Source organism: Drosophila teissieri, chromosome 3R (assembly GCF_016746235.2).
Source record: "Drosophila teissieri strain GT53w chromosome 3R, Prin_Dtei_1.1, whole genome shotgun sequence".
NCBI classification, from domain to species: domain Eukaryota; kingdom Metazoa; phylum Arthropoda; class Insecta; order Diptera; family Drosophilidae; genus Drosophila; species Drosophila teissieri.
The window spans coordinates 27,146,845-27,167,743 of record NC_053032.1 but is presented as its reverse complement, the minus strand read 5'-3'; the positions used below and the strand labels follow the sequence as shown (position 1 = coordinate 27,167,743).

The window sequence follows — 20,899 nt, the reverse complement described above, 5'->3', positions numbered from 1 at the left end:
CTACTCGATAAGAAATGCTATCGAGAGTGGTTAACTCAGCTCTATCTCTTTGGGCCATTCTCACTTCGAATTTCAAATCGGAGCAGAAACGTTCGGTCCGCGGCAGAGCGAACGAAACAAACGTTAGCAGTTCCATTTCGTAGTGACATTAATTGGTAACTAAATCAGACTTGAAGTGCAACACACTAAACTGAATTGAACTGAACAGAGCTCGGACCGAAATCCATTCAGAAGGGCAGATTTCTGGGCGGTGGAACCACCCTCCGGCAATTGTTAAATATTTATACACACCACCAACGGAACGCACGCACGTACATACTTCCCATTACGAGTGGCGCCAACATATGTAAAGCAGCGATAAGAAAGAAAACAACCCAGAAGAGGAAAGCACACTTATTGTAAGTGAATATGCACTGTGTTACATGGCTATGGATATTTCGAAGTTCTATTGATTTTTGGGTTCTTCAACGTTTTTTGCCGCCTTCGACGTGTTTTTGTCGCCTTTTGTTTTGTGCTTTTGCTTCCGTGTGTGTTCGTTCGTTCGCCTTGATTTTTCCATTCAACTGGGTTTACGTCTTTATTCTCCTGTTTTTTGTTTTCCCCCCCGTCCTCACATCAAATTGTGGGTGGGTTGGGCGCTTGAACCGCTGTTGATTCACCTGTCGTTTGTTTTTTTCTCTTATTTTCGTTTTCAACTTCACGGGCAGCTGCGAAATCTCAGCTGCTCCACCACCACCAACAACAACAACAACCGAAAAAAGAACAACAATAGTCAGCTTTCGTTGGTGCAATAACCGGTTTTCAAGCTTTATCGTATTTCGAAACTGTGCTAATAGCTGGTGTTGTTTTTCGTTTGGCGTATTTTAGCGCTTTGTTAACCACAAAATTATAAACTAACTAATAGTAATGACTGTAAAAAGAGGCAATAATTTGCAAATGGGGAACACTTGCTAATTTATTGGGTTTCGGTAGCATTGGCAGGCAGTCGATTTTGACGCAGTCCAAAAGTATGGCAAAATGGCAAAAACTTTTCCACTTATAATGTCAGTTATTCACTTTTTATACCATTTTTACCTGCCAACTTCAGTTGCATATGATGGATGCTTCCTCCTTCTCCTTTGCGCAATCACCGCTACTCGTGCACTGAGAGAAATGCGATATAACCTTCATCTTATCAAACCAAAATACATATTCCCCTTAACATCAATAGATTAAGAATTAAACCCCACAATATGTTTTAAACTGGATTTTCTGAGTGGTAGCTTATCTTGGCTGACTTCCTTGAACTGCAGTTTAAATTGGCTTTCAGTGTATGTAGCTAGCATAATTTGAGCCTTTTGGACATGCAGCAGGCAATTGCTATGTCCTGAAACAAGCCGAAAGCACTCGCTCCAAGGATAACAGGCTCGTCAGGCCACAAAATCGATTCCCCACGAAGCCCAATACCTTGGAGAAAACCCGACACGTGATGGCGCCTGGCTGGGAATTACGGAGAATGGAAAAAAGAGGCCACGGAATAAGGGAACAGGATGGCTTGGATTGGGCATGCCAATGGGAACTTTCAACTCGTTCTGGTCTGTCCTTTTCACAACTGCGGCAAAAATAAAAGGGGGCAAAAACATGCCGGATATAAGCTGTAAATTTAAGGGGACAACGCGGTCAGATATTTTGGGGGAACTAAGTTTAGAATCCAGGGTGTAGTTGCATGTGGCAAACAACAAGCAGATACCGTATCTAAGATTATCTAAACTTCTTATTGAGGGTGATTTCCGGCTGAGCACGGGGATTACCTACCACACTTCCAAAGCGATTGCATCAGTATGGTCACCATTTTGCTGTAGACCAGTCGCAAACAAATTGGTTTATTAGATAAGTAATCTTTAGTTTTATCAGAAGTTTCAATTGGAAAGAGGGAATCGCACTGCACGAAAACCCAACACTATTTTGCATAATATAACCATCGTCACCCTCATTACTATACATTTTGAAGTTTTTATTGAGTCTTAACTTCTCCAAAACAAAACACGCATTCATAGTATCACACATCATTGTTAATCTCTTTTTCAAAAACTTTCAACATTTTTCTTTTTTAATACACCCCATACCAAACCCATATCAAGACCAAACTTTTTTTGGGGAAACTTCGGCCCTTAAACATATCGTAAATTCCTTTTCAACTGGCGCCCGACAAAATCCCTAGGAATTCAATCACTTTCGCTTGGCAACCAGAAAATTTTCACAATTCTTCTTGTAAGTAAAGTAGTGGGGAGTGTGGTGTAGTTTTGTGGTGCAGAGATGCCTGAAACTAACTTTGAACTATGCATGCACATTGGGAAAATATTTTGTTTCTCCATTTTATATATTTTTCGCCGGCTTCTTTTCATTGCGAGCTGCCGAGGAGTAGGCACACAGACTCCTCGCTGCCGTCTGGTTCTTTCCCAGGGGATGGGGTTGTATGAAGTTGTTCTGTCTGCGCTCCATCCACAACTGGCGGGTTTCCCAGGTCCTGCTCCTCCCGCTCCTCCTGCTTCCCGGCGTCCGCCATTCTTTGTTGTCTCACTGGAAACGGAGATGGAGAATGGCGAATGGCGCTGCCGTTGGCTCTTTTATGACGCAGTTGGTCCGGGAAAGTTGAAGTTTGTTTGCTCGGCCGTGCGGGCAAAGGAGTTCATTCTTCTATAATGCATTAGCGAGCCACTGAAGAAGTTGTCTCAGTATAGTATGTCCATGTTTGTTTGAAGCCAATCGGGTACGATAAGTGGCTGCTCCTTCTATCCCACAAAACCCGCAAAAATCCGAGCTCAACCGAAAAAGTTTCCGCCTCATTAAAACCAATTTGCCTGGGAACATTTATAGAACGTTGTGCCTTTGATGAAAAGCATCCACTTCTCGGCTAGACCAGCCGCATGAAAATAAATAACATTTTGCCAATTTCCAATTAATCAGCACAGTCAACAGCAGCAAAAGTTCATTGAATTTGCAGCTGTGTGGGGTTTCGGTTTGGAGATTTCGGTAAATGGATTGGCATTAGAAGGGGTATATCTGGGGTTTAAGGTTTCTCGCCAAGCACGCTCCGCCTCCAATGATTAGTCAGCCGAGTGATATGACTAAGCGAGCCACCAAAGCGCTTGGCCACCACACGAGACGGAATAAAGTTCAAATTAAAACTAGAAGTCGGAGAGGTGAGGGTGGTTGTTCGTGGACTGACAGCCAATCGGTCACTTAACCCGCTGCAAGGTCTTGTACAGTAAGAGCTCCTTGTGGTGCACTCCTTTCTGAAGACAATTATTCACTCATTCTTCACATGATTAATGGTACATATCCGATGGAAAGTCTTTCAGTATTTTTTTGCAAACTATAGTAAGTGAAACCCATAAGTATCTCCTTGCTCTTAAGCACTTAACGAAAAGTATCTTGGCAATTTCTTTATTAGGGAAAGAAGCTCCACTTTCAAGAACTTCCACTGTAGGTGAACAACCATGGCACCTGACAAACCGTGGAGTCCGTCAGTGGGCAGCCATTTGACACCGAACACTGCAATATTATCTGGAGGCAGCTGGAGGTGGAGGTGGGGAACAGATTTCACGGGTGGACAGGGGCTGGGATGTGGGCGGGGTATCTGGGGCGGACAAAGTGGCTCGTTGGTTGCTCAATTGCTGCGGGGCAGTCGAGAAGTTGGTGTTTGTTTCTTTGTTTTGCCGCAGTTCTTTGGCCCGGGCCTTGACTCCGTTTGAATTGTCTTTGTTGCCATCCACATTTAATTTAATATGTGAGTTGAGTGCCCCGAAAGTCCCTCCACCGTCCTCCGTCTACCGTCCACCGTCCCTCCTTCATCCTACATCAACTGGTTACTGATTTCGCTAGATTTGCATAGAGTGACAGCGCCCAGGAGTTCGGATTCCACTTATTTGTATGCTTGACAAGAAGTCTGCAGCGGAGGCCAAACCCAAGACCCATCCGCCGCCAGACAGACTTAGTTGAGGCTTCCCATTTAATTTATTCATGCAGGATTAGTGGCATATAAGTCCTACATAAGTCGACGACAGCTGTCGCTACCTGGCCAACATGTAAAGACTTCAATTCAATTTATGCAAATTATCTTGTGGGCTTGCCAAATGTGTGTGGAGTTCAACTTTCCGCCAGATGTTTGCGAAATCCAAAGAAAAATACAAAAAATCAACCAATTAGTCGAATGGCATAGGAATGGCTTTGCTACTCCGTAATTATATGGCTTTAAAAACAATCATACTTAGTGTTTTGTGTGAGGGTGGTTCGATACTTTACCAGCTAGTCCAAGAGGTAATTTACCCTTAATACCACACATAAGCCCCGGCACTCCTTTGATATTGCTTCTCTAGGCCCGAATTCTATCGCCTTGCCCCAGTTTTAGTTTATTGTATTCGGCTTGTGGCAAGTTCTTCAAGCATAGTTTTTCGTGGCTGAAAAGCGGGCCAAGTGGCGCGACCCCAATAGCGGAAAAACAAGGGAAAACATGCAAGCGGAAATGCAGTGGAGGAAAACTGGGTGGGTTTTGGGGTGGTCTTAGGTCCTGGCATTGCCGTTAAGTGTGAATGCACATGGAAGGCACATAAAACAAAGGATGTTTCTCAACTTTTGACACACATCCAAGCCCCCAAAGGGATCTTAACTTTCCATTTCATCGCGCCGTCAATTGAATGGCACCGAGCTGCAGTCACGGGAATAGATTCGCATTCGAATGGGGAGATCTCGAAGTGAATCTGTGGAATGAGACCCCATTAATGCAAATTGTTGCAACAGGAAATGAGGCGTACCACGCACGGTCACAATGTTGAACACGCCAATTAGGTGGCAATTTATAAGAAATGTTTTGGAAACCGGGAAGCGAGACTCGCTCCTTAACTCCTCCTTCATATTCACGACGCCATTTGGCGAGGTGAAGGAACTCTTTAGTGATTGTTTTCGTGCGGTTTACATTATGTAAAACATTTTAATTGCCAGATTTTAATGAAGCCCCAGGCCGTGTTGCTTCCACTTTGGCCCGATGGGGGTATTTTTTTGTCCTGGGGCCTGGTCTAATGCATTATTTATGCAGCTGACGGCTTGTCCAATGAGTCAACACATGGTCAAATATTGGGGGAAGCTTTTCAGTTTGCAGTATAGAATGGTTGGAACTCTGAGCTGGGGAACCCATTTATTTTGATTGCATTTGCTTCTTAATATTTTATTTTTATGCGGTTTGATAAGCCTGAACTCGAATGGAAAAAATTGCAAATGAGGAAATGAAAATGAGGCATGTATTTCTTATCCAGGATTGCCTTTACTGCGGTTGAATCGGCACTTGACTCGTGCCTGTGGTTAATGCAACCGGTTTTGTTTCCATATATAGTTATTTCCATAAGGGAAGTCTTTGAATAGTAAGAGCATATACTTCGCTATTTATAGCTTCATAACTTAAACGTCAAATGATCAAGTAATTAAGAGGGAATTGGCGTCAGAAGTAAGATAAGTGGGTCGCCCCAAATGATCGAAATATTTGGGAGCTCGTAATCAAGCGGACAGCTCTATCTATCCACTGCTTAACGGCCTTCAACTTTCTTTCGAAGAAACACGCAATGAATGCAACGAATTTTCACTTTCGTGTCTCTGCTTTTATAGCTTCTTGTTGTTTGTTGTCTGGCCCAAACAGAAACACACAAAAACGGCTTTGAGCAGCTGCACTTGACTTGTGCTAAGACTCTTTCTTTGACTGTGGCTTTGGCCCACCAACTGCACCTTGAGATTCCACAATATGCTGCATATACGTAGCACATAATCTGCAGACAACTCGCTGTCACTTGGTCGTCGCTTTCAACATGCCTCAAGTGCATCCAGTCCCTGAATGTCACGGGTGTGTTTGCATTTGGTTGGAGCTCTGAGCTCAGACCCCCGAAGAAGACTTGTTTGCGTTGGGTTTTAGCACTTCTCCCTCGTAAATCCACACACATTTTAAATATGCACAAAGCCGAAAGAGCACAAAAGAATCTCGATGCGGAGCAGAGCAACCAATCTCCACATCTAATTAACCCACTGTGTAAACAGAAATTCCGCGCATCTGATTAACTCAGAAAAGTTAGCTGATTTCGGAGTCGCCAGGAAATGCATTTCAATGCCCTGCCAAATGAGTTTTTCAAGCGAAAAGTGCTCCCAGTCATTTTGTTTTGACGGGTGGCAGCTATTAATACAGGCCAACACAACTATTTATAGTTGGAGGAAGCCCAAATGGTTTATTTTGGTTTTCGGGCATAAACAAAGTTCGAAAGACTCACGAGATCTGTGCCACATCCGATAATGTTTACTCAGTTGTTTTTATACACTGTGGATCGCCCCACCCAGATCTTGCACAATGATCTCACAACAATTCGTTACTATTTCCCCATTTCCACGCTTGATTAGTTTCAAGTGTTGAAAATTTCGATGGTCCCGAAATCCAATCAAAGTGTCGATTGATTGCGGCACACGAATTAGAGAATTGTTTGTTGATTTTGGGGGAGTGTCAATTCATATATACGTAAAATGCAATTAAACATTATAAAATATACATGTTTATGATACATCTGCAATGAATAAATGGGTAAAAGAAACGGGTGCATCTCACATAAGTTCACTTCTTAATACAGAGATTCCCAATCTCTATTAAACCTATACAAATTCCCAGCACGTGCCGTCAGGTGGACAAAAGCCAGATCTTGAATAATTTGTGAGCACCCACAATGGGTACTCATAAGCGAAAAAGCTCAGGGAATTGAGTGGCCAGTAAGTCACAGTCAGATGCCCTTTGTGTGTCAAGTGATGACGACTCTGATTGACGTGGATGAGCGGATCTAGAGTGCTGGCGTAAAGAAATGGGAGCACTTCCAGATGGGAACTACAAAACGCTTGTGGCTGAGCTTCGATGTTGGCTCTTGTGGTGCTGCAGTTGTAATCTCTTTGGCTGCACATTTAATCGCAGGCTGCACATTGTTGCGGCCAAATTGAATTGTTTTGCGGCGTTGTGAAGGTGGCCCTCCTCCGCCTTTTCAATCATCCGGATTGATTGGCCTGGACCGGCATCGAGTGCACACAGCTGGCTGCGCCTCAATGCATCCACAGAAAGTACATCTATATCTATGTAACCACATGGGCACTCAGCTATCCAGCCCTTTCGTCCAACGATCGACTTTGTCTCGCGGCTCTGACTTTTCAATTCGTTTGATTTGTATCTGGGAGATGTGGATATGGTAATGGGAAATCTCCCACTCCTGCACTTAATGGTTATGTGGGTTAGTTTGATTTTAATGCCTGGCCACAAGGAATGCGGGTGTGGTGGCAATCAGATCAGTGCCCAGCAATTGCCAAGAAATCGCGCATCTTGTGGCCATCAGATTGAAATTGAATTACATTGCTCGCTGATTGATTCGTGACTCGTACAGTTCAAGTTCATCGAAACTCGAACAATTGGTTCAGGGCTCATGCGATTTTCGCGTGCCTTTAACTGCCTTTTATGAGAAGCGCATAGAAAGGCGTTACGTCCCACACTATTGACCGTTAATCGAGGTAGTTTTTAATAGACCACTCATTTGTCACTTCAAGTACTTGTGCCAGAAATTAAAGTGGTTGATTGTGTTTCTTATTTTTATTTATTTCTTTGAAGCATTTGTGAAAATTTCAGCAAAAACAAGGGGCCTCTTGAATAATTGCCCCCATCAACGAAACTACTTTCCGTGCCGACTTTTTCGTTGTTGTTGTTTATCATTTATACAAATCGTTTTGTGTACAGCGTCTAAGGAAAAGCATCGCCACGGCAATTGCTGCTGAAGATTAGCATTTATTGTGTATGCAATCCATTGTAAGCTCGCCGAGATGAAGGCTGCTTTGGTGTTGCATTGTCTACGAGAATGGATCAGGTAGTTAAATGCCCTAACACGGCAATTAAAAGTCGTCTGCGATAGCGGCGGTGAGTTAGATAATTGTACAGCGGATCTCGGTGTGTTTCTTGCCAGCCAACTTCTCTTTATTTTACCCCTATATGATATCATCTTTCCGTTGAAACCGAACTTGAAGCTGTCAGAATTTGAAAACCCAACATCTGCTGGAGTTGCAGGTCGCCCCAGGCAGTTGGTTTGTCCATTCATTAATCATCAACACATCAGTGATGACGACTATTTTAAGTTTTGATCCTGGAAAGTCCTTAATATACATATGTACGTCTCTTTCACATTTGAATGTAAATTGAACCTCTGATAAATCAAGTCCCAAAAGTATAGCTTTCGCTTTCATTAATATTTTTTATGGAAAGCAAAGAGTTTGGTACATAGTTAAACCCAAAACAATTAAAATAAGTTCAGCACAGAATCAAATGGGCATCTCTGGCTCAGCACACATGCAGAGGAGCACCCTGCTAAAAGCTATGTCATCTGAAGCCCGAAGGAAGGAAGGGATTTCTGTGTCCGCATCAGTTCAGTGTCTACTGCATTCGCAATGAGTTGGGTGAAAGCCCATTCACAGGGTTGGATTCCTCCCCTGACATCCTGCTCCTGATGAGCGAAGGGTTTTGTGTGGCCAGGGAAAGGATGCAGGGCCTGCGGCAACTAAAAAGCACATCCTGTCATTAGGAGCAGGCTGTTTATAGGAGGGAGTGATGTCAGTTATGCGGCTGCCTCTGCAATTTGCTTGTAATTCCATCGTGTCGGCCCTGCCCCGTTTAATTGCATAATTTATTGATAATTAAATGAAGCTCTAAATTAAACTCTCTTTGCAGGGTCGGCGGCTGGATTCGTTTGGAGTGACGCGACTCCCACAACAATTGCCACTGATGAGGTGAACGAACTGGTCAGCATCCCAGCATCCCAACATCCATTTGTTAGCCCCTCCATCTCTGGCAATTAAGAGAACCCTAATTGGAGGGAGACTGCTGCTGGCGAGAAGGAGGGAGCAACTCGGCCAAAGATGCCGTCGCTGCGCCAGAAGGTCACCACTTACTTCCGCCAGTTGAGCTTCATCGCGGAGCCACGCGACGGTCGCCGGCGGGCCAGCGAGCATGAGGATGATGATGGTAGCTTCATAACCAAATATCTGGAGGGGTAAGTAAATAGAAAACGGAAAGCCTGGAAAAGTTTCTAAAATATTTACCCGTCTATCTTCACCGACAGCCGAATGCAGCGACAGTTTGTTGACGGGCCGGAGATTTACAATGGCCAGAATCCCACGGACATGCCCGTTCTCAAGTTGGATGCATACGAAGCTGGAAACTGCTCCATAACAGCCGCATGCACAGGTCCCGACGAGGGGCTCACCGGCATCAAGCGCTCCAAACTGCACTTGAGCACCAGCTTCGCGGATGACATTGACTTCATAGATACGCAGCAGGAAAACGATGATTGCTATGGCGTCCGAAAGAGTACACAGCCAGTTCAGGTGGCCACACAGAACTCAACACGACTTACCAGCAAATTTGGACGGCCGCCGGCAGGACCTCGCAGACAGAGCAGTGCGGAACAACCATCCGGATCAGCTCCCGCGTCAGGGATGCGTTCCCGCAAGAATTCCAAGAGCAGCATAGCCAATCTGGCTGCGGCGACTGCTGGCACGGATGCTGGAAAAGCAAACAGCGATCAGAACAATAGGAATGTGTTGAATGCCAAGACTGAGGTCTCGACGGATGGGGATCCCAACTCGGAGCGAGAACGTCTGCTCCGCGAAGCTGTGAGCAACCAGGGCGGCTCTGCTCCAACAGCTTTGATCGCTGGCGTGGAGAACTGGCGCATGGAGTGCGACTTCGCATACGGAATCTCGGTGTCCCTCTACGAGACCAGCATGCTGACTAAAGAACCCATGGGCAATCCCATCGCCGACTGCTACGGAATGGTAGTGCGCGGAGACTCAGCTGCCATGGCCATGGCAGATGGTGTCAACTGGGGTGATGGCGCTCGCCTGGCCGCCCGTTCAGCTGTTCACGGTTGTCTGGACTATCTGGACCGGGCGGTCTTCGGCCAGGCGCTGGAGTGCCGGGCCACCACGACCCAGGAGGTTTTTGTGAGTTTGCTGCGTAGTCTTTGGGAGGGACACGGATGTATCCTGGAAGTGGGCGGAGCCCTGTCTACTCTGACCATAGCCGTGGTGCTGCCGCTGGACGGAGCGCCAGGAAAATATGTTGTGTGCTCGTGTAACGTTGGCGATTCCCTGGGCTATGTGTACTCCAAGAAGCACGGAGTACGGGAACTGACACAGGCATCCCACGACATCAGTTCCATGCGAGACATGCGCGATGCGTTGGGCGCCCTTGGACCTGCTGATGGCAACAAGCCGGAGCTGAGCAATCTAACATTCTCGATGACCTGCATTGAAAGCGGAGACATAGTGTTTCTAACCTCGGATGGAATCAGCGACAATTTCGATCCCGTGGTGGGCAAGTTTGCCGAAGCCTGGACGCCGGATGTCAAGCTCCAGACGTCGGGACATGGCAAGACCGCCAACTTGGCACCCAAACGACAGAACAAGAGTGCATCCGCTATCTATGCCCGTCTGCATCCTTCGACTCCACCCACGCGGCCAGCTCGTCAGTCCAAGGCGGGCAGTCCGCCTAATAATGCGCCTAGTCGGCCGAAGTATATGCGCTCCCAAACGCTCATTGAACCACGCCAGGGATTGGTATCAGCTCCGCCGCCATCGGTGGTGCCCCAACGCATTCCAAAGTCCATCTCAGGACTGCCCCTTGTTACCGGTCCTCAGCGGCATGCGCTTACCCTGTACCGCTTAGAGGATCTGCTCAGCTACGGCATCAACGGCACATTCTCGCCCTGCGTATCGGCACGCAGGCTTTGCCACTTGCTCATCGATTTTGTAAGGATGATTACGTCAGCCAGAAGGAAGACCCTGGAGCAAAGGGAACTCTTCTATAAACTCTCTACGGGACCAGATGGCGCCAAGCGCGAGGTGCAACTGAACCGCATGCAGCATCGCGCGGCCAGAAAACGTGTGGTGGACAGCAGCGCCTTTATAGCGTTGCCCGGGAAACTGGATCATGCCACTGTGATGGCGTACACGGTGGGCGGCGGAGAGGAGCACAATAATGGGAATGAAAACGGCGATGGAGGAGCTCTATCGCCTGTGCTGCAATCCAAGGAGTTTAAGGAGACGAATTTCTAAAATCGAGGAATCGCTAGACTGCCGACTAAGCTTTTTATACATTTTTCTCACTCATCTCTGGCATGGGTAGTTCCGACTTAAAAGTAAAAACAATTCTCTTTAGGGTCTCTAATAAATTGGAAGTTTTTGTTTTGGCTTTTTATTTATACATTGATGCGAGAAGAGCCAATTAATTTCATTATTTTTGTACAGAAACATATCGTTATCATTTTGTTGAATTATTTGCCAAAACTTTGTTTACTTTGCAAAAGTTGTTTATTTTGTACAAGTTTAATAATTAAATAGTTTTAAATAGTTTATATCGATACCAATAAAAAGGTAACCTACACATAATTAACTAAGGACCCTTCGGAAAATAGTTATTATCTTTGACCAAGAAGTACCCATTTGAAATCATATATATATATATATTTACATAAACACTCATATACTTACGTGGTGATATATCTCACATGTAACTTCAATATTCATATAGCTTTCGCTTAAGTTTGTTGATTTTAGTTTGGTGTTCTCATTCGTCAGCCATAGTTTTTAGCCATTTATTTGTAAATTGCAAACGACAGAAATGCCTCAAATGTTTAAAACTACCAAAAATAATAAGAATACACAAATGTACACCGTATTTTTACACTCTCATTCGTAATTCAATGTATATGCCACTTTTACACCAGTGCTCCGATGTGAATTTATAACATATACTCTTTGTAACACCAGCTGTCTCATACAATTTAAAATGTGGTAGCGTATATACTTGGTAACGCACAGCTTAAGTTGCTAAATGGGCTGTGGCAAACGGGCCTGGGCAATAAATAATTGCGTAAACGCATTGAAAATTGCGCTTTTACAAACACCATAAAAAAGTTGTTTTAGTTGAATGAAACCATCTACTAAATATGCGTTTTATTACCTGTGTAAAACCATCTCGACATTACAGGTCAAATTTTAATTATGTCTTCAAACGTTATAACATACTTGTAATTGCACAGAAATTGAATACAAAATTTATCGGTTCCGCGTCAAAGGTAAATTAGCAAAAACGCAGGATAGAACCGGGCAACAAATCCGTAAAAGATTCATGCACATAAGAATATATAATCTCAGCAAATAGCCATAGGATTTACAAGCTCGATTCTCAGCTGCTGCGCATGCGCAGGAGCAATTTGGCAATAGCCTGAGCTCTTGTGATTGATACATCCTTTATTTGTTTGTATAAGATCTCTACACTGCGCAGAGTTTGGGGCTACAAAAGATAAACACACCTAATAAATAAATGGGACATGGGTGACAAATATACTGGTACTTACTAAGGTTTTCACATCCAATTGTGATTGCGCCTTGTTGGCTAGGAGCCACAGATTGACTGCCAATTGAGCGATAGTTTCCCTCTGCAGGTCAGCGTACCTCACAATCCTTAGAAAAAGTTCGAGGGCTAGCTCCGCTTGCGATCTTTGCTGCTGCGCTACTCCCAACGATTTCAGCTGCATAAGGATGGCATCAACAACCTGAGCACACATATTGTTTACCTCCTGCAAGAATTTGGGATCGTGGCCGTATAAATCGTCATTGGACACCACTGTAAAAAAGCATTGGTGAGCGATACCGGCATATCATTTGTAGTCATTTAGCCTACCTCCTTTTATATGATAGGGAAACCTTTCCAGACTTTGCACATAGAGCATATCGAGGGAATGCAGATAAATGATACTCGGCGCTGAGCTGTCCGCTTTGAATTTATGTCTGCCCACCACTTCTAGCAGAAGGCGAAGAAAATAGAGGACGCCCTGTTCCGGACTATCCGGTACCACGATCAATGTGGCCAGGATATTACACATATACGAGACAAGGAAAGGCTCTAAGCTCCGGGGCTTGCCATCGAAGTCCACCGTGGCTGCGGGCAGCTCATTAACCAATTGCAATGCGGCCTCAAAGCAAGCATCAGCTGTTGTTGAGAAATTAATTTATATAAAAAGGTCAAACAGAATTGATTTTATACTAGCCTTGCCCCAGACAGAGATGCTGCAGAGCCAGCTGTCCGCATAGTAAGTACAAGTTCATTTGCTGCTGGACAGCTTCAATGCTGGGAATGGTAATGAAGCAGTAGGCGATGCAGGCCTTAACGAAGCCTGTTGACTTCGAACGGTTTCGGGTGGCCAACTTGCAGGCCGCATGCACCAGAGTTACGTAGACTGCATCCAGATTGCTGAACGTGCCGCGAGCTTCTACATAAAAACTTAGTTGCTGCTCCACGTCGTTTCCAAAGTGAACTTTGTGAATAAACACATTGATGAGCTGAGATATCTGGCGACGTTCATCATCCACGGACAAAGCACTGAATAAATAGTTGTGTAATTAGATTATAAAATATTATTTTACCATTATTGCAGTACTCACTTCACAGAATCGTTCAAGATCTTTCCAAGATACATCAATGCGTTCGTTACAACGGCGTCGCAGGTATATTGCTCGCTATTCTGTTTGTAGAAACTGAGAATGTTTTTGCATACCTCGACACGCACCGACTCCTTCTGGAAGAGATCCAAGTAGGGCAGAAAGTTGGGCTGTATCAGCAGCAGCTCAATGCTGCGATAGTTTTGCATTATCCGACTAAGAATGTTTTGCAATTGGGAATAGTGCTTTTCATAGGCTTTGCCAAGACACATTCGCGTATTCAGTTCTCCGAGCAATCTGTTTACCTCGTGTATCTGATAAAAAGATTTAAGCATCATTGATTACAATTAATATATATACTTAAAACTGACCGTAAAATACTGCGATACAAAGACGGCCCATGTTTCCACGCAGTTTATATACTCATTGGGATCAGTCAACTTGTTGATCGTCTCGAAAGCAGCCTTTAGGAAAGTTACCCGCTGCTCCTGCAGAGGAGCACAGCTGCTAACGCAGCTTCCCAGCGAGCGCAGCAACTGGGACTTGGATATTCCCGGCGTTTCGGAAGCATTAATAAGCTCTATAAATTCTAATGCATTCGTGGCAATGAACTCAGATTTGAAGGAACTTAGTATAGACATCAGAATAGCACCGCTGCGAATAAATGCAATACGAATTATTTCTTGTCAACTTCTGAAAGAAATGTACTTACTTGTTTTTCAACTGCTTGCACTCATTGAGAATATCCTGCGTGTGCAGTTCGCTTTTGTGAACTAGGCAGAGAAGCATGTAGTCAAAGGCTGGGGCATACAGCTGTAGGTAGGAGCTGGCGGTGACGATTTCCGGATGCAGATTGAAGCGGGCCACAAAGCGAAAGATCTTCAAAAGCATTTATTTTGTAGTAATCGTATTAATTGGTTTAATATTCTTCGTTCTCACCTGAGGATATATGAGGAACAGATCGCTAAAGTTCTCCCTAATGTATGTCTTATTGGGCGTAAGGGTCACACCCATGCGCACAAGGTAGCAGCGGGCATAGGTCGAGACCAGGGGATCAGCTATACCCCTCAATTGATGGGTTAAACGTTGCAGTATGCGCTCATACTCCTCCCGCGAGGATGACAGGAATTCGTAGCACTTAAATATCGACAGCTCCAAGTAAAGGCGCGGCAGCAACTCCCGAATCGAGGCAATCTTGTAAAACCAATTCTGGCACGTATCCCGGGCAGCTTCTCGTTCCCGCTCTAAGGTGGCCGCCGAGGCTGCCGGATCTCCAGAGGCCTTAGCACGCAGTCGATCGTATACCAGTTTTCCAAAAACATCCAGGATATCAGTGATGAGAACATACTGACTCGGATAGAATTGCAGCACAGTGGTGTCCGCCAGCATCTTGGCACACTGTATGGCTATCTTCAGAGCCTTAACTCGCTGATCGTTGTGCCAGGACTGAATAAGCTCCTGCTTGAGCTGATCAAATCGCTGAATGTACTCCTGCTGCGTGAGATCCATCATGTGCCGCATGCTGCCATCGTCGAAGTGATCTAACTGCTCCAAGCGAAACTTTGTCTTGTCGGCCACAACTGTTTGTGCTTTTACTACGATTGTGATTAATACATAGGAAAGATCATACAAATTCCGACCCCTGAACTTACTGCTTTCGGTGCCGCCGTCCAGGCTACCAGATGCCACCAGAAAGCTGGTGGACAGCGATAGCTTCTCGTTGGTGGTAAAGCGATTGAGGATGCCCAGTCGTCGGCTGCTCCACTGCAGTGTGTTGTCCTCGGGCTCCGTTCGGTCCCGTTCGCGACGCTTTGATTTGAGATCCTGCAGATCAGAGTGCGAAAAGCTTAGTCACGTTCCTGGCCGGTGCAGCACTCTACTTACGAATTCGCTGACCATTTGACTGAGCGGATCGTTGAGCTCATCATCCTGGCGTGCAAACTGCGATAGCGGATCTGTGCCCTCCAGAGCTCTGCTCAAGGGATTGCTGTCCACCACCTGGTGAAGATTGTGCCTCCATTTGAATCACTTAGAGATTAGGGCGTTGTATCATTTACCCACCGTCACCGTCTGCTGCTTTAGAGGATGCTCCAGCGTGGTCTGGCCAGCCAGGCGGTTCTTCCGGACCTCGTAGCATCGCGGCACGCACACCCTGCAGCCGGGTGCAATATTTATGAAGGTTTATTTGTTTATTTACGTAGGAAAATAAATAAATTACCATTCCAAGTTCGCCATAGCGTCGTGGTTGTTGTTGTCGGCATTCCTGACAGCTGTTTGCCAACATGGCATGGGCGTAGCCCTTGAGGGATGATTCCCTTCGAAGAAACTGTACTTGTTCCAGGGATTTCTCTTTAGAGCTCATTCTATTATTATTTTTCTATTCATTATTTTTTGTTTTGATTACCGCTCAATAGCAATTAAATTAATAATAATATATAAATTTACATAGGTAACATATATTAAAAAACGAATTACTTAATAAGTATTTTTGAGAATAGTAGAATATAGTCTAAAGATAGAGTTTCTTTAATAAATATGCAAATTACAATAAGTATAAAGGAAATAATCAACGATATAAACTACTGAAGTGAACAAAACTATTAATTTCCGAAGAAATACATACATTTTGGCATCACAAAACCCCTTTGCCTACGCCACTGAACATGTGCTGTTTCGGGGCGAATGACAAATAGTAACATCGAAACAACGGGTGAATGGCAAATGCAGTTGACAAGCGACGCGTTTATTTTTTGTGTTCACAATTATCTTAAAAGCGATTTCATTTCGGATTGCGAATGAAAAAATGTCGAAGTCGGCGCTGAAACACCTAAAGAGCACCTGCCGCGTATGCGCAAAGTACGCAAGCAACAAGCGATCGCCGAAGATATTCGAGCGGAGCAACACAAAGATGATCGACAACATTGAGGCGCTCACAGGCCTTCGGGTAAATTTTCCACTGCACCTTTATGGCATTTATGTATTTAAAGCGTAATTTATTGGTGCTTTCCTTAGCTGGAGAACTACGGTTGCCTGCCGGATCAGATCTGTGAGTGCTGCAGCATGGAACTGGCCTCCGCCATTAAGCTGAGGGAGCGCTGCATCGCCGCCCAGCGGGAGCTACTCATCGGATTGACAGATGAGCAGCGCCAGGGCATCTCCGCCTTCTACCGGGCGGCCGTCATGGGCGAGGATATTGTCCAGACGGTGAAGCCGCCCGACGATGACGAGGTTTATGCCACCTATCAGGAAATAGTCATGGAGGACCCTAAGGAAGAGATCGACGATGCCAAGGTGGAGTATGATAATACATATTACGAGGTGGCCGAGGGACACGTCGGCGAGGACGACGCAGCCTCCTTGATTGAAGAGGCCGACTATGAGTCCATCATGGCCGAAGACGAAGAGCAGCAGCAAACGTTGGAGCTGGACGAAGACACCGAGCTAATTGTGGGCGATGTCAACGACGCGTACGTCTACGATTCGGATGATGAGGTGGCCGTTCTTGACAACGTGCTGGATGATGAGTACGAGCATGAAAACATTGTGGTCAAGAAGTGTAGTCTGCCGCCGAAACCGAAGGTCCGTTCGGATGATCCGCGTCGTCGTGGCACTGGAGGAGTCTATATCTGCGAGCAGTGCGGCAATCACATCAAGGGACGCATGGCCTTTGAACTGCACTGTCGTCGCCACCGTGGGGACAAGCAATTTGGCTGCGAGTGAGTATATTTCTACGCTTTATTTGAAGCATTGAGACTAAATGGATTTATCCACAGACTCTGTCAGTCGCGCTTCTGCACAACTTCCGAGCTAAAACGCCACATGCGCAAGCACACCGGGGAGCGCCCGTTTGCATGTCAGTACTGTGGGCGCTGCTTCACCGACTACACCACCCGTGTAAAGCATGAGCGAACCCACACCAACGAGCGGCCCTACGTCTGTGGCACATGCGGCAAGGCCTTCACCACCGGCTACATCCTTAAGAACCATATGCTGATACATTCCGGCGAGCGGGCCTACAGGTGAGTTTAGTCACACAGCTACGAAATTGTGTATAAAATTATATTATTAGTGTACTACCATCAACTCGTGATACTAGTACAGTCACTAATATGTTTAAAAACCGGTCTAATGCTGAATCTTCCTTTCCAGGTGCGAGCTGTGCGACAAGTCCTTCATGCTGCCCACCCACCTGAGCACCCACTTCCGGTCTGGCGTACACAAGCGGCACCTGGAGAAGGCCGAGATGAAACAGGTCCTTGAGCAGGAGCAGAAGAGGGAGCTCAAGGAGGAGGAGGAGGATAGCCTGCACATCTAAATCTGGCCCCTTTATATATACATAGCAATTACAGGCGATGCTAGAACGACAATGGCGCACAGCCAAGGAGCATTTCTGCAAAGAATAAACAAAACCATTTGTAATATGTAGAACTTAATCTTGAATAATAAATCCAAGCTTCAAATCCCAAGTACAGACCATTCATTTCGTTCGTGAAATCGCTTCCATGCGAATGGCAAAACCAAACAGCTGATTGAAACGAACGTAGCATTGTTTACAATAAATTCGAAGGCATTCTATTTCAATTGTTTTAGCGGCTAAAAAATGGAAGCGAAAGTGTGTCGCACTTGTGGAAAGCGCACAAATGCCGAAAGATCATTGAATATTTTTGAAAAACGCAATCAAACCACGCTGGAACACATCAAACTACTAACTGGGGCTGCGGTGAGAGCATAGTAATGTGTAAACAGAACCTTGAACTTACTAAATATTTTGTTTTTAAAGTTTAAGGACTGTAATACGTTGCCAAATCGATTATGTGCCTCCTGCCAAACTTGTGTACAACAAGCCATATCCTTTCGGGAACGCTGCTTGGAAGTCCAGAGGGAGCTGCTCCATTCCCTAGATGATGAAGAGTTCCTTAAAATCTGCCACGAATCTTCCAAAAGCGTCTTTGAGCCGGAGGAGCACTTGGAAGCGTCACAAATTAGCATAGAAATCGAGAGGTTGGACGATCTCAATGAAGAACCCATGCAAAGCTCCGGTTTTAAATTGGAAGACATTCTTAGTGATTCTGAAATCAACGAGGACGAGCCCAAAAATTATGACGATATTGGTTACAGTGAAGTGGATTACCTCATTTACGAAAGCGATCCAGAAGTAGATGAAAATCAGGACCTCAAATCAGGCTCAGAGAATCCCAAGAAAAGAAGAAAACGTCGGAAACCCTGCGACTCCAATGGCATCTACGTTTGCGAGGAGTGCGGAAATCACATAAAAGGACGCATTGCATTTATACTGCACTGTAAGCGACATCGCGGCGTCAAGGAGTTTGGATGCGAGTAAGTGGCTATTCTACTTTAAGTTGATCCTAACTAATACCCTTCATTTAAGATTCTGTGAGGATCGCTTCTGCACGCCGGCGGAACTAAAGCGCCACGTTCGCAGGCACACCGGTGAGAAACCCTTTAAGTGCAGACACTGTTCCCGCAGTTTCTCGGACTACAGCACTCGATTGAAGCACGAGCGGACTCACACGAACGAACGGCCCTTTGTGTGCAAGGAGTGCAACAATGCCTTCACAACATCGTATATTCTTAAGAACCACATGCTCGTGCATACCGGCGAAAAGGCTTTTAAGTAAGCGGCAAATCAAAACATTACCTAAACATATCTAATAAGTTTCTCCTTTTGCAGGTGCGACCTGTGCGATAAGTCATTCAGTCGCGATACACACCTCACTACCCATTATCGTTCAAATGCTCACAGACGAAACATGCAAAAAGCGGGCACAATCGATTGCACTTAAGAAGCTCATAGTTTAGAACTGTTGCATACAACAAGTAACTATTTTTACAGAAAAGTCGTAGGGAATAAACAAAATGTGAACTATATTTGGCGTTAAAAGTTTGAGGTGAACTCATTAAGCTCTAATTTGTACTGTACATCAGAGTGGATGTTTCCAGAGCTGCCAGGCCCAAAGACTCATCTTGCTCCTGCTCCGCGGGCAAAGGCACTTCTATCGTAAAGGCATCCGCCACCGGTTCTGCCTCCTTTTCCGTCACGAATTTAACCTGATCCGCTGACTGGGTTGGTGACAGCTGAACTACACCCGCGTCTGCCTTCGATTTCTCCACGTTGTGCTTGTGAGTATTGGAGCGGAAATGAGTCTTCAAGTGGGTGGGTCGCGCAAAGGATCGATGGCACAGCTCACATCTGCAAGGCATACGCTAAGTGATCGTTGACATAAACAAAATGATAGTTTACTAGCCTGAACAAGCGCTCGCCCGTATGGATGAGCATGTGGTTCTTGAGTATGTACGAATTGGTAAAGCTCTTGCCACACTGCGCACAAATGAAGGGTCGATCATTTGTGTGGGTCCGCTCGTGACGCAGGCGGCCACTGTAGTTGACGTAGGTGCGGTCACAGTACCGACACTGGAACTTGCGATCTCCAGTATGCATCACTTGGTGTCCTTTCAGCTCGCCGGATGAGAGGAAGCGGGCGGGGCAGAGTCTGCAAAGTTACACAGTTAATCATCAGATCAAACAATTGTATATAGCTAAATGCTTGCTTACTCGCACTGAAAGGGTCTAATCCCACTGTGTTTGCGCAGGTGACGGTCGAAGGAGGACTTTCCCGTAATGTTGTTGCCGCACTGATCGCAAAAGAACACGGGAAGCGTAACCTTGGGGCGATTTTCACTTTTCCCGCCCTTCTTAAGTCCCCGACGTCGCGTTCTTTTCAACCTTACCGGTGACGTGGGTCCATCATTCTCGGAAGAGCTGGACATCGCTTTAATGGCCAGCTCCATGTCCGCTTCGTTGCATGAGTCCAGATGATCGATGCCGTCGTCCTCCTCGTCGCCATTGCTCAAACTCTCCAGCTTAATCATTACCTCCAGCGGACTGGCTGGCGTCTTTGGAGCGGCGTCTTCATGCCGCTGCCTTTGGGAGCGAGCACTGCGACGAACTGAGGAGCGGGATGTGGCATCTCCGCTCCTGACCAGCGACTCCTCGAAAATCTTTTGGCTGCTCAGGCAGCGATCGCGAAAGGATATGGCGCTATTCAGATCCGCCTGGCAGGTTTCACACATCCAGTCGGGCAAATCGGGTTCACATTGCAGCTGCCATATAAGATATAACAATTTAATTGAAGAAATTATTTTATTTCGTTGGCTTACCAGAACACCGGTGAGCAAATTGATTTGTTGCAGCACTTTCCGTGCACCATTGTTAAATAGTTTCAGGGACTTCGAGTTGTCCGTGCTGCTGGCGCACACGCGGCACACATTTTGCAGCATTTTACCAGGTTACTCGAAACTAATTGGTTAATTTCTAATTGTAAACAAGACAGCCACCCAAAACTGA

General features: G+C 45.6%; 5 protein-coding genes across 7 annotated transcripts; 3 read left to right on the top strand and 2 right to left on the bottom strand.

Annotated features, from left to right (window-relative positions):
• Positions 1–78: 78 nt before the first annotated feature.
• LOC122620698 (PP2C-like domain-containing protein CG9801) lies at positions 79–11,966 on the top strand. Of its 2 annotated transcripts, none has more exons than XM_043798292.1 (3): positions 79–398; positions 8,759–9,080; positions 9,150–11,966. In XM_043798292.1, exons 2-3 carry the CDS (start codon positions 8,947–8,949, stop codon positions 11,143–11,145), a joined length of 2,130 nt encoding a protein of 709 aa, XP_043654227.1. In that variant the 5' UTR covers positions 79–398; positions 8,759–8,946; the 3' UTR covers positions 11,146–11,966. The 2 variants fall into 2 exon arrangements, with proteins under 2 accessions (XP_043654227.1, XP_043654228.1); XM_043798293.1 differs by lacking the exon at positions 79–398 and adding an exon at positions 2,056–2,250.
• Positions 11,967–12,070: 104 nt separating this feature from the next.
• LOC122620696 (VPS35 endosomal protein sorting factor-like) lies at positions 12,071–15,816 on the bottom strand. The gene is made up of 12 exons (XM_043798291.1): positions 15,752–15,816; positions 15,595–15,685; positions 15,418–15,531; positions 15,186–15,357; positions 14,473–15,128; positions 14,246–14,412; positions 13,905–14,187; positions 13,537–13,847; positions 13,143–13,474; positions 12,776–13,084; positions 12,450–12,718; positions 12,071–12,385 (listed from the first exon to the last, which is right to left on the bottom strand). The coding sequence occupies exons 1-12, from the start codon at positions 15,766–15,768 to the stop codon at positions 12,278–12,280; spliced, it is 2,829 nt and encodes a 942-aa protein (XP_043654226.1). The 5' UTR covers positions 15,769–15,816; the 3' UTR covers positions 12,071–12,277.
• Positions 15,817–16,247: 431 nt separating this feature from the next.
• LOC122620906 (transcription factor Ouib) lies at positions 16,248–17,999 on the top strand. Its single transcript, XM_043798586.1, has 4 exons — positions 16,248–16,477; positions 16,546–17,249; positions 17,307–17,552; positions 17,683–17,999. Exons 1-4 carry the CDS (start codon positions 16,337–16,339, stop codon positions 17,846–17,848), a joined length of 1,257 nt encoding a protein of 418 aa, XP_043654521.1. The 5' UTR covers positions 16,248–16,336; the 3' UTR covers positions 17,849–17,999.
• Positions 18,000–18,063: 64 nt separating this feature from the next.
• LOC122620565 (transcription factor Ouib) lies at positions 18,064–19,422 on the top strand. The gene is made up of 4 exons (XM_043798085.1): positions 18,064–18,253; positions 18,314–18,870; positions 18,923–19,168; positions 19,226–19,422. Exons 1-4 carry the CDS (start codon positions 18,134–18,136, stop codon positions 19,335–19,337), a joined length of 1,035 nt encoding a protein of 344 aa, XP_043654020.1. The 5' UTR covers positions 18,064–18,133; the 3' UTR covers positions 19,338–19,422.
• Positions 19,415–20,896, bottom strand: LOC122620564 (transcription factor Ouib). Of its 2 annotated transcripts, XM_043798084.1 has the most exons (5): positions 20,713–20,896; positions 20,284–20,655; positions 20,108–20,187; positions 19,800–20,045; positions 19,415–19,744 (listed from the first exon to the last, which is right to left on the bottom strand). In XM_043798084.1, exons 1-5 carry the CDS (start codon positions 20,830–20,832, stop codon positions 19,459–19,461), a joined length of 1,104 nt encoding a protein of 367 aa, XP_043654019.1. In that variant the 5' UTR covers positions 20,833–20,896; the 3' UTR covers positions 19,415–19,458. The 2 variants fall into 2 exon arrangements, with proteins under 2 accessions (XP_043654019.1, XP_043654018.1); XM_043798083.1 differs by having other exon boundaries at positions 19,416–19,744; positions 20,108–20,655.
• Between the last annotated feature and the right edge of the window lie 3 nt (positions 20,897–20,899).